At 43.1% G+C, this 12,396-nt stretch overlaps 1 protein-coding gene across 1 annotated transcript in view; it reads left to right on the forward strand.

Moving 5' to 3' along the window:
- The first annotated feature begins 3,496 nt into the window (after window positions 1-3,496).
- KL (klotho) overlaps window positions 3,497-12,396 on the forward strand; it is a 52,066-nt gene continuing 43,166 nt past the window's right edge. Inside the window, exon 1 of the mRNA XM_005147691.3 lies at window positions 3,497-4,279. Coding sequence (XP_005147748.3) covers window positions 3,497-4,279 — 783 coding nt within the window. The remainder of the gene's footprint in view (window positions 4,280-12,396) is intronic.

Here is a 12,396-nt window from a genome sequence, read left to right on the forward strand (position 1 = left end):
TTGAGGAATATCTGATTTGCCTGGTTCTGGCATGGATGAAGGTGGTAAATCTAGAACTCTATTACACAGCTTTTCTGGGAACAGCTTTTCATCAGCAAGAAGAAAAATTTGACATCTTTGCAGTTCGCATTTAACAGACATAATAAAATACAGTACTCTTATGCAGTGGTGGAAGCAGTAGTGAAAATGCTCCAGTCTAATTCAGTGGTTATATATTTAAGCAGTGTCCCCAACTGGTACTGAGTACTTTCGTGTCTTGAAATGAAATCCTGAGAGAGTAAAATCTATCACTTTTGGCTATTTTCAACTGACTTTATGCCGGTATACATTTGTAAATATGCTTATGAACAGAGAAGGGGCACTAAAACAGAAGACAGGGTTTTAGGCACTGAGACCACTTGTTCTACCACAGTGAGGAGCACAGATGCTATCAGTATAAAGCTGCTAGCTCTTCTGCAGAGATTTTAAAATGAGGAGGGAGTTTTCTGCACTGAAGCCAGTACATAACGTGATCTCAGGGAAAGCTGTTAAGTGAATCTAAAGCAGTAATGGAGTTACTTTACCTAAAATTAGGCACCCCAGAAAATGCAAACTCTTTGGGGTAGAAACAGAAATGCTCAGTCAGAACACTGTTGAATTTGATTGCATGCACTGACTGCATACCTAGCAAAGAAAATCCCAGCACAGCCTGAATGAAAATTATACTGACACTCACAGTATCCTTTATACATCTTACCAAAAGCTGAACATTCAGTAATCAGTACCAAGAGACTGAAAGGTAAGTCTTGATCTGCTGACCTAGGGCAGAGTTGGAAGTGTGCTTGCTCAGCAACACAGATGCAATGAAGCCCTGCTTTGAACTCAAGGAGCAATGAGGGAGACCTGAGTGTCTGCAAGTGCTTGGCTGACCTTTCTGAATGGTTAATATTGCACAGAGTTTGTTAGATTGTCTGTTAGGAGAAAAAAAAAGGCCAAGTGGGTTATTTTGTTATCCTAAAACACAAAAATAACCTTTCTGTCTAAGAAAAACCCCATGCAACTGAAGGCCACAGTGCTCATTTTCTGTCATTTACACTAAAGAAAATTAATTTGTTTTCATCTGAGGTGCATACAGCTGAAGGGACAGTTTTGTGCCAGAAATTTATGGCCAGATTTCATCCCTCAAAAACGGGCTGTTTGCTTCCACACAGTCACTGTAGGCTTCCCAGACAGTTACCTGGAGACGGTAGCCATCTCCAAAAGTTGACAGAGATCGTAACTGGGCTGACTTAGACTAAGTCTATTTCTTTCCTTCAACTGTTGAGAGGCCTTGAAAGATACGAGCTTCTAATGAAGGAGCTTCGGTTAAGTACCTATTTAAGTGAATTGGTGCTGCCTAAGTATAAATAGAATCAATCTAGGTTTTAGTTAATAATTAACAAATTAAAAGAGAAGTATCAAGACATTTAAAAATCTCTTGTGTCCTCAGATATCAAATGAAGTTTTGTCTTGTTTTATTCTTAAATGTCAGCAACAGACTTAGCATCACTAATACCCTGTTTTAGGCTGACATAGTTCTGAAGCTGCTTCTGCATCTCAATTTTTTAAATACTTTGGTAGTGAGCTCCAGCAAAGGCATTACACTTCCACTGAAATCAGGTCGGTAACTGAATGGGAGCCTGGCTCTTCACGCCTTGCACAGGGCCAACTGCAGCAACACTGTTGTGCACTTAAAAACTGTTGTCCAGATTCTGCAAGTATCAGGTGATGATAACATGTTTTCTCTGTTGCTGAAGCTCTGCTGCTGAAGTTCAAGTTGCCATTTATTTTGACTGTAATCAGATTTCAGCAGCTCATCAGACTGTACAACCAATGACCAACCTTGATTCTGGGCCTGCCACCCTGCTGCTCCCACTCCACAAACTTCCTGCCTTAAGGAAGGGTGCTGATGGTCCCCTGAGCTGTTCAGAGCTTCATTTCTCTAACACAGGAATTAATTAATTGCCACCAATGGAAGGCTAACCACAATCCTATCCACTAAATCTTTGCTCTCTTCTTTAAAAGCAGTACAAAAGAACCTCCCCAAACTGAACTGAATCAGTGCAGAAAAGGTGGAAGGTGGAAGTTCTAGAGCCAGGCACAGATCAACTACCCTGCGTGCAGCACCTGGGAGGTGCGAGAGACCCCATGCACACTAGAGGAAACCTTCAGCAGATCACAGCTAGCATTTAAATCCATCAACTCATAATTACTGATTACCTATAATTTTCCCCTGAGGGCATTTCTTTTCTAAAATTACAATGAAATTATCTAAATACCTTCATTCTGCAGTTAAATAAACAACTTTATCTCCTGGGAACATCTCCCTGTCCTTAACAGCCTGTCTAGCAGGTGTGTTTTATCCCTAGATGTCCCAACTTCTGTTAAGAGTCCACACAGCTGAACACCAGGGTTTTGCAATGTGTTGAGCTATTTCTCACCTCACTGCCCTGGCTGAATTGTTCTGTGGGCAGGAGATGAGCACAGTAGCCAGAAACCTGCGTTTAAAAGAGAGGTCCATGCATGACACAGAGGCAATCAGTTAAGAAGTATAACTCAGTAATAAAACTTAGTTCGGCTTTTTGCCTCTCCATACAGATCTGTGAGGTATTTGTAATTGGAACTTGTTTTGCACATGGTAAACAACCAAGCTCCTACTCCAGAAAAGAAAGGTGTTATTACTGTGCCGTGGCAGTCCTTGAACTACTGGGGCAGGGGCTTAAGAGGTGATGGGTTGAGTGTGGACTCAGATAACGGGTTTCTCTTTAATTACTATTACATGAGAGATTGCAGATGAGATGTCTTGTGCCAAGGTAAGATGAAAGAAATTCTGGGAGAAGGAAAAATACTTTTAATTGAAAAAAAAAAAATTAAAATAAGTTGTCATTTTTATCAATTAAAATGTTCTTAATCGCTGACACCCGCCCCCCCCCCCCCCGCCCCCCCCCAGGCGCTCCCTCGGATCTGCCGCTGGGGCCATTGCCCGGCGGTGCCGGGCCTCCCCGACGGGTCGGAGGCAACGCGCAGCTGTTTCGAGGGGATGGCTCCGGCCGTCGTGTCTATCAGTGGGCTCCTCAGAAAAGCCGTTTCTGAAAGGACGCAGGGCGGCGGCAAAGGTGCCGCTTACGAGAGGTCACCGGAGCCGCAGTGAGGTGCGGGCGCCCGGCGCCTGGCGGAGGGCTGCGGGGTCTCCCCTGTCCCCCCGGACGGCGATCTCCACCCTAAAGGGCTGGTGTGCGTGTGTGTGTGACACAGACGACCCCGAAGGGGAGCCAAGGTCCATCTCTCCCCCGAGGAGCCCCCGCCCCGCTGCCGCCCTCTCTTCGCCGCCCGCCCCGTCTCACCCCCGGATCCCGCCCCCGGAGGTAGCTCTCCCAGGGGAAGCTGGTTGGGAAGGATGCAGACGGCAGCTCCGAGGTAATTATTAATGGCCGTGCCCACCGGGGCGGGGGTGGGGGGAGAGGCGAGGTGAGATAAAATGGGACGGAAGGGGGCTGGGAGGAGGGAGCTGTCGTCGCGGAGCCCCGCCGGCAGCATGGTCGTCGCCGCGCCAGTTCTGCTGCTGCTGCCTCCGCTGTTGCTGGGGCGGCCGCTGCTCGGGGCGCCGGGGCAGGGTGCGGGCACCTGGTCCCGCTTTGCCCGGCTGCCCTACCCGCAGGACCAGCTCTTCCTCCACGACACCTTCCCCGACGGCTTCCTCTGGGGGGCGGGCAGCGCCGCCTACCAGACAGAGGGCGGCTGGCGCCAGGGCGGCAAAGGCGCTTCCATCTGGGACACCTTCGCCCACCGCCCGTCCACGCCGGCGGGCGGCGACGTGGCCAGCGACAGCTGCAACAACCTGTTCCGCGACGCCGAGGGACTGCGGCGCCTGGGCGTCTCGCACTACCGCTTCTCACTGTCCTGGGCCCGGCTACTGCCCAATGGCACAGCGCCTGTCAACCCTGCAGGGCTGGCCCACTACGGCCGGCTGCTGGGCCACCTGCGGGAGCTGGGCATCGAGCCCGTTGTGACCCTGTACCACTGGGACCTGCCGCAGAGTCTGCAGGACGCCTTTGGCGGCTGGGCCAGCCCTGTCATGCCCCAGCTGTTCCGTGACTATGCTGAACTTTGCTTCCGGCACTTCGGCGGGCAGGTGCGCTACTGGCTGACCATGGACAACCCCTACGTGGTGGCCTGGCATGGGTACGGCACTGGGCAGCTGCCGCCCGGTGTGAGAGGAGGCCCACGCCTCGGCTACCGGGCAGCCCACCACCTGCTACAGGTAAATGGCGGGCAGTGGGAAGGGGCCCTGGCAGCTCTTTAGCCTCTGGGTCGTGCCAAGGGGATGGGTGTGGAGACTGCTGGAGAGGAAACCAAAATGGCATGCTGGACAGAGTGTGAGCAGCTGGATTATGGGGTAAAGGATAAAAAGAGGGGAGGCAGGAATTTTCTGTCTGCGGTTATTTTGAGTTAGTGGAAACATGCTGAGTTAAAGTGCTCTCTGTATCCTGCAGAAGCGTTCATCCCTTGAGAATGCTGTTCTGGGTGGGTGAGTGGATGCATTTGGCAGTGCCAGACAGTGCCGGCTTATGAAAGTTACTGTGCAAATGTTTAATACGACTGTGAAGAGAACTCATGTATTGATAAAAACTCATTGTGAGTTAATGGGGGTGGTAAAGGTGGCCGCAGTGTCATCCTGAGACAGAGTATGGGTTTTTGAGTGTGACCCCTTCTGGTGTAAAAAGACTGTTTCTGAGCTAGCCTAGTAAGTGGCATAAGTAATTTGCTATATGTAATTTTTATGCAGTGTGTCTATGTGTGGTGTAATTGTAATGTTTGCTGTAAACAAACACTTTGGATTCTCAGGGAGAATTAAGTAAATGTGTAAAATCCTTCCAGTGACAGGAGAAAGGATTCAGCCTAACTGCAATGGTGTGGCTATTAAGGCACGCTCTGTTGTACCTTAATCCATATTTATGAACTCTGCTAATGTCCATCTGCTCAACATACACTTAACTGTCAGGAGTTACATCCTAATGATTATGGCATGTTAGATGTGAACACCAGGAAAATATCTAGCACATGTCTTACTCAACTTTTTGCCACTTTTCCTGCATTACTTTTGCATTGTTTAGTGCTACAAATAAGAGAAAATATAAGTGGGGAAAATGTGGGTAAAATTTCAGATCAGATTTCTGGTCCTGAAACCTTTAAAATCTTCATTTAGTATGGTGGGGTGTACCTGACTCTGTTTCATGCTGGAGTATATCCCACATGATCATAGTATCTGCCTAAGTCCCTCATAATCTCAAGCATCTGCTTGTTCTCATGAAAGCCCTATGGAGAAGGAAGGTACTTTTCTGTTTAACAAGTGAGAAACTGAGTCATAGACTTTGCCTAAACCATATAAAAAGTGTAATTAAAGTCTACCAATACTTGGTTTCAGTGAGAGAACCTTGTGTTTAGTTCTGTCGTGTCCTAGTGACTGTCAGTCTGGGTTTTCACAATTCTTTGTACACAAGAGTGTAAGGCAGCAAGGTATCATTTTTTTCCACCTTTCACGAATGAAGAACTGAAACACAGATGAAGTTAAGACCCTAAGTGCCCACTGACTATTAGTGCCCTTTTCCTGGCATGTGCCTTTTTTAGAATATTGGTCAGTTTTGCTATACTTTCCACTTTTCTACATATCAGATCCCACAATCTCAAATCTTCTTCAGAGAAAATAAGGGTTGTGCCATTTATGCAGAAGAGCTCCCAGAATAGCTCCTCCAAATAGGAGTCTTCAGTACATGCAGAGAGAGAGATGAACACTTCAGGACAGAGAAGTGAACAGCTTTAACACTAAAATCATCCTTTTCCTTCTTACATCTCCATAGCTTATTGATACGGCACCTTTCAACTTGTGCAAGCAATGAAGTAGGGTGCTACGTATGGCTTCTTTGACTACACAGCCTGATAATCTGTACAGAAAGTGCATGTAATTGTGTAATGAAAGATTAAGCTATTCTGCATTTCCATGTGCAATTTAAATTCTTCTACGTAATCCTTGAGTGATTGACTTCGCAACTTGAATGATGTTCTTTAATATGTGTCTGTGGGTTGAATATAGTTTTGTAGGTGAGTTGGGTCAGTTGTTCTCAGGAGCACATTTGATTTGGATTGTAAGGCTGTACAACAGCATTGCTTCATCATCTAACTTGGAGCATGTGTGCAGTGACAGGCAGTGCTGCTGGGAGTCACAGTCCTCACAGCCCCGCCAGAAAAGATGTGGTTGTATTATCCCCACAAAAAAACCCTCTTTCAGCTGCTTAACCTTTTGCTGCTTATCTCTGACATTACTCAAGAGGTCTGGTCCCAGGTTGCTTCCTAATCCTTTTTCTTTCTCTGTGGCATTTGTTCCTCTCTCATCTGTTTGGTTTCCTTTTTTTCCCTCAGGGAAATTAATTGAGTTTGCAGAACATGTTTGTTTTTTAAAAGGTATAGTGTGTTTTTGTAAGTGTTTGGTTCTTAGCAAATGAACAGACTAATTCTTAATACACGTGGTTGCTGACTCTCTATAATATGCAATTTTAAGCATCTTCTTTCTGCGTTTATTCAAATCAAAGACCATAATAAATGTAAAGCTTAATAGCTAGTGAAATCTGATGTCTACTAATTTATTGTACTGGATGTTAGTTACACTAAAAGAAAATAATTTCCTTTAAGTTTTCTAAATTCAACAGATATGAATGTGGATTTTGGGCTCTATCTTTCTGAGCAAGTAATTTATTATCTGGATAAATAACCAAATAAAGGTTTAATTCAATTCAGGTTGTTCAGTTCAGGGCTGGTGAAAACAGAGCAATGAAGTTTGATCTGAATAATGATGTTTAAATTTAGCTTGAACGGATTTCATACTATTGTGCTGAATTTTTTAATTGCCTTTCATTTTTCTGAACTTCCACAAGTGAGTCCTAACAGATGCTAAATGGGCAGAGTATGAGACACTTCTTATAAAACAGAGCAAATAAAAATAGCGTACAAAACCCTTGTAAGAGAAGACATGTTATGGATGCATCCTTGGTTTGTTATTGAGGGATGTTGATCGGTATTCAGTGAAAACTGTACCCTTTTATAGTATTTCCACTGACACTTGTCACTTTTGATGTGTCTAAGTCTTTCAAACATGGGAAGAAATGGAAGAAGCTGTATGTGTTTATTCACAAAATAAATTGAATGGCTCAGGTATAGTTCATAAAAGTTGGCATTCTCTCAGGTCAACAGGCAGAAAATGTAATGCCAGCAATATATCATGTATATGATGCATCTCTCTCTAGATAAGAGCTGAGAGGTCATTTTATTGTGTTCTAGTTTTTGCAAATGCATTTTTTCATTACTGGCTCTTGGTATGTTGTCTGAGTTGAACATACTTGGGTTTACTCAATATAAACAGCATTTGCAGAAACAGAAGAACACACTGTTTCCCTGAAGAAGTGAGTGGAATTGCTGCCTGGAAACCAGTCACATAGCAACAGGCTGATTTCTATTCCAAAACTCTTTCCAAAACAAAAGGTAAGTACTCTTTTCTTGACCTTCAGTGCTAAACCTAATAAAGTGTCAGTAATTGCAGCATAGGAGAATATTTTTTTCTCAGTGTGAATTGTTTCTGTCAAAATTCAGACAGCCTTCAAACTTTCACTCAGTGCAAATGAGTGACTTGGATTTTCTTGAAGGTAACACTGCTCATCCTAGTTGTGAAGACATGCACAATTTTTAGAAAAAAGAAGGAATAATAATAATAATAAACAGTACTTGGGATTTTTTCCTATTATTGCTTTCTTAAGACTTAATTCAACGATGAACAAAGAAGAAATTTGTTCTGTGTCTGGATTTGAGTATCAGTTGGGTATTTGCAAACAATTTACTGCAGTAGTGATTAATCAGTAATCATTTGAATCAGGTATCTTTCAAATGCCAGAGATGACAAAGTGGAGTCAAACCATAGAGCAAATTCAGATCTGATGCTTCAGCTTTCTGTGCCAGTAGCTATGAATGGTTATACAATGTTTAGAAATTAAAAGCTGTAGCATACCTTTCTCAAGCTTTAATTATCAAAAGAAAAAAAAATTGAGTTTCATTTAAAAATGGGGTAGACAGAGGAGTTTGGATTTCAAGGATGTTTATTTAAAGATAGAAAGCGTAATCTTCCCATTGCCATTTCTACCTGATTGTACACACATTTGCAAAAGGAATGTTGTTCTCAAATATTCTGCTGTAACAAACAAGCTATTTTGATTTTTACAGACTACTTTGATCTTTAATTATAGAAATATTTTGACTATGTGGAGAATAAGGTGTTCTCATGGAAAAGTAAGAGTGGACCTCCTTCATCTCAGAAAGTCTAGCTGGGTACATGAGTGTAAAGCTTGATACTCTTGCATTTTGCATTAGTAAAACCTCATAAAGCATGAGACATTCTTTGTTCTCCCCTTAAATGTCTTCCCTCAAGCAGAAAAGATCCTGTATTTGGTGCAGTTTTGAGGGATCTGAACTGAAGTGTGTGGAAGGACTCAAGTTGCTGTGCATTCCTTCATATGATGAACTTTTCCAGTTTCTGTTTCATCGTTCTTCTATGGAAGGTTTCCCGTACTTAAAGTAGTTGATAGGCATAATTCCTACCTGTACTTAAGGATATTGTATGGATGAGAAAAATGAAGCCTAACATCATTTTTTTTTCAGAGTGAAATTTATATTTTCGTTTAAGATCACCAGTTTTTGACTGAAAGCAAGGAGCATTTAGAGCTTTTTGCATGATAGGTCCAGTCGAAACCGCTATTGCACAACTGTCAGCAGGTTGAAAGTGCAGAGGCAGTTCTTTCTGTTGAGAGTGTTGTCTTATGTGAGCAAGAAATACTTTGTGATGTAAGAGAAAGTTGCTTCACTCGTCACATGCCCACCTTCTAGAAGGTCAAATTCTGATCTCTCTTGCCTTGGTAGAAATTAAATCAGAGTAAGACTCTGGCAGTATCTTGGGCAATTATGTTGTGGCTTAACCCAAAGCAGCAGCTAAGCCTCACACAGTCACTTGTGGAATGGGGGAGGGAGCTGAAAAAGTAAAATGAGAAAACTTGTGGGTTGGTATAAAGACAGTTTAATAGGTAAAGCAAAAGCCACACACAAGCAAAGCCAAACTAGGTATGCATTCATCACTTCCCATCAGTGGCTGGTGTTCAGCCATCTTCAAGACAGCAAGGGTCCATCATATGTAATGGTTACAAATGCCAACACTTCAAATATCCCCTGCTTCCTTCTTCCCTCCACTTTATATGCTGAGCATGATGCCATACAGTCTGGGATATCCCTTTGGTCAGTTGGTGTCAGCTGTCCTGGCTTCTAACTTCTTGTGCACCTCCAAGCTACTCCCTGGTGGGGTGGAGTGAGGAGCAGAAAAGACAATGCTCTGTGTAAGCACTGCTTAGCAATAATGGAAATAGCCCTGCCTCAGGAACACTGTCTCTAGCACAAATCCAAAACACAGCCCTATACCAGGTCCTATGACAAAGTTTACCTCTATCCCAGCCAAAACCAGCATACCTTAGCTTTCTTCCTCACACTTACTAACTCTTTGAGTAACATTATCTCCTTCCCAGTCTACTCTGGGGAACAAAACATTTTTTTCTCTTTCAGACTTTCTTCAACTAGACAGAAGCTGTGAATATGTCTGTACACTGGTATTATCATTGACAAGCCATGACCTTTAGGACAGTGAACATAGTGCAGGCTGTGGGCATTTGGAGATATTTCTTTTTAATTCTTTCTGTGGTGACTATGATGTGTATCCTTAGAGGGGAAGAAACAGACACATGCATGTGGATGCTGTGTAGTTTGCTTAGCTCCTGTTTGCAGAATCTTGTGGGTTTCAGCAGCTGGCAGAGTTTGAGGGCTGTTTGCTAATCCTTGCAGCTGAGTGTGTGATTGTGTGCTTGGTTGTTGCTGATGAACAGTTAAACTGCTGAATCTGATCAAAACGTTTCAGCCTGATTGTGACAAAGTTTTTGAAAAGCCAAGAAGCTGCCAATCAGAGGAGCCTGCTTGCACAGACCTGAAGGTGCCAGAAATGTACATGAGGACATTTTCTTCTTCCTCTCCATGACGGTAAAAATAAAGGAGACAAAATGATGAAGAAGTGCTTCTGAGGAAGCAGGGGAAGTGACCTCCATATCCTGCGGTGACAGGCTGTAGAACTTATAGGATGTGTGTTACCCATTTTAGGTACTAAATAAAAGCTACTTATGCTGGAATACTTGCGTGTCAAAGCATATAGAAGAGTGTCAGAGATAAAACTGAATGCTGATTTTAGATTAATTCATGAGAATGGAACAGAAAATCAAGTTGGGGACAACATCTCAGGGTGTTCAGGGAATTACTGGAATGAAGACTGGAGATATCTCTGAGGGAGAAGATGACCCATGGAATGTGAGTATGCATAAAGCACGAAAAAAGAGACTGGCTTCTGAATTATTTCACCTGAGGGAAAATACACCATTAGAAAGAGAAGGTGAGTTTTCAGGAAGGAAAAGTAATTAACTAAGCACAAGAGGAGAAAGAGATATTGGTCACAGCAAGGGACTGGAGCCTTTGGTAAAATGGGGTGAGTAGGAGACAAGTGATACCAAGGAAGGGAAAGAGTTAGATTCACAGTGATGCTCTCTAAATACTGGATATAAATATCAACAACAGGAATCACAGAATCCCAGGGGTTGGAAGGGACCTCGAAAGATCATCTGGTTCAACCCCCCTGCAAGAGCAGGGTAACCTAGAGTACATCACACAGGAACTTGTCCAGGCGGGCCTTGAATATCTCCAACGTAGGAGACTCCACAGCCCCCCTGGGCAATGTGTTGAAGGTTTACAGGACATATGCACACACACACAAAAGGATAAAAGGTCAATATCAGTACAGTTAGATGGACTCTTAGGAGTCATGGATAGCCCTTCGGGGAAAGAGCTTCTGGAATGGCTTCTCAGTGTTAATGGTAGGAATGAAAATCTTTTAAGGCAGCTGGAGCAGCTTGAGAAAAGAGATTTTTGATGCATTTGGTGGCAGTGGAGGTGACAGTAATTGTAAATGTGTTTTCTTCCTCTGAAAATTCATAACAGAATGATATATAGCAGATTTAAACTCTGAGAATGATGTTCAATGGAAAAAAATCAGTACAATCTATATTAACAGTAAACAGCTTGTTTAGGGTATCAGTATAGCAACTTCTAGCTTGCTGTGGCAGCTCCAACTCTACTCTGAGTGCACAAAACACTCATAAGAAGCCTGGCTTGTTAAGCTTGTGATATGCCTCCCTGGAGTTTTGTCAGGGAGGGTCTTTATAGATGTGCACTGGAATAAGACAAAGCAATTTAAGAGTCTCTGGATTTGGCTACACGGAAGCACATTTGTTTTGCTTCATTTTTATGTATGTTTAGGCTGAGAGGAGATAGCATTTTGTGATACGGAGAACTGCAGAAATTTTAAGTTTAGCTTTGTTTTGATTCTGGAAAAAAAAAAATTATATATATATATATATATATATATATATATATATATATATATTCTATGTATATTCTAAATTCTTCCAGATACGGAAGTCTTTCTAGATGCAGTTTACAACAGCTGGTGTAGGAACCAAGGGACTGGGACCATGGGTAGTTCCAGTGCCATGGGGCAGCAGGGCTCTGTGACTTACGCATGATAGGAAGCCCAGGGGTTTTTGAATGTCCCAGGGTCTGGCCAGCCTGGCAGTCTGGAAGTGCTGTAAGACACCCTGTGATGTCTTACAACCCTTCAGCAAGGGGTTGAGCTGATGGGGAGCCACACACATTTCCAGTGGACTGGCACTTTGGTCTGCACATGATCATTTTGTTACTTGCACTTTAGGTCTCATGTTAACAGCTGAGCTTTGACTTCTGGTTTAGTCAGGCTAGGACACCTCTGAAGACAGCTGAATTGTTTGAAATTGACCAGGAGACTATGGAAATGCCTTGTTATTTTGTGAGTCCAAAAGTCAACCCAGGAATCCTTTTACCTGTTAATAAGGCTAGAAAATGTTGGAACCACTGGTATTATATTTTACAAGCTATTTGCTTTACAATTGGGAAGATAGTAGCAGCTGTTTGTTTTGATCTGGCTTCTAGAAAAGACATTAAATGGCCAGGCGTGGAGGAGGACAGACTTGTTCACACACATTCTGGAAAGATTTCCCTGTGATTTTCCAATGCCTTTCCTCAGTCAGCTTTTTTAATGTTCTTTTGAATATGTAGTAGTTCCTCTGGAACAGTTTTTTTTCAGAGCTGAGGGCAAAGTTTACTCAATTTGTTTATTTAACTTTCAGCATTTAAAAAAATAATCTCATTTCTGCTGCAGGC

This window comes from Melopsittacus undulatus, chromosome 2, assembly GCF_012275295.1.
Source record: "Melopsittacus undulatus isolate bMelUnd1 chromosome 2, bMelUnd1.mat.Z, whole genome shotgun sequence".
NCBI classification, from domain to species: domain Eukaryota; kingdom Metazoa; phylum Chordata; class Aves; order Psittaciformes; family Psittaculidae; genus Melopsittacus; species Melopsittacus undulatus.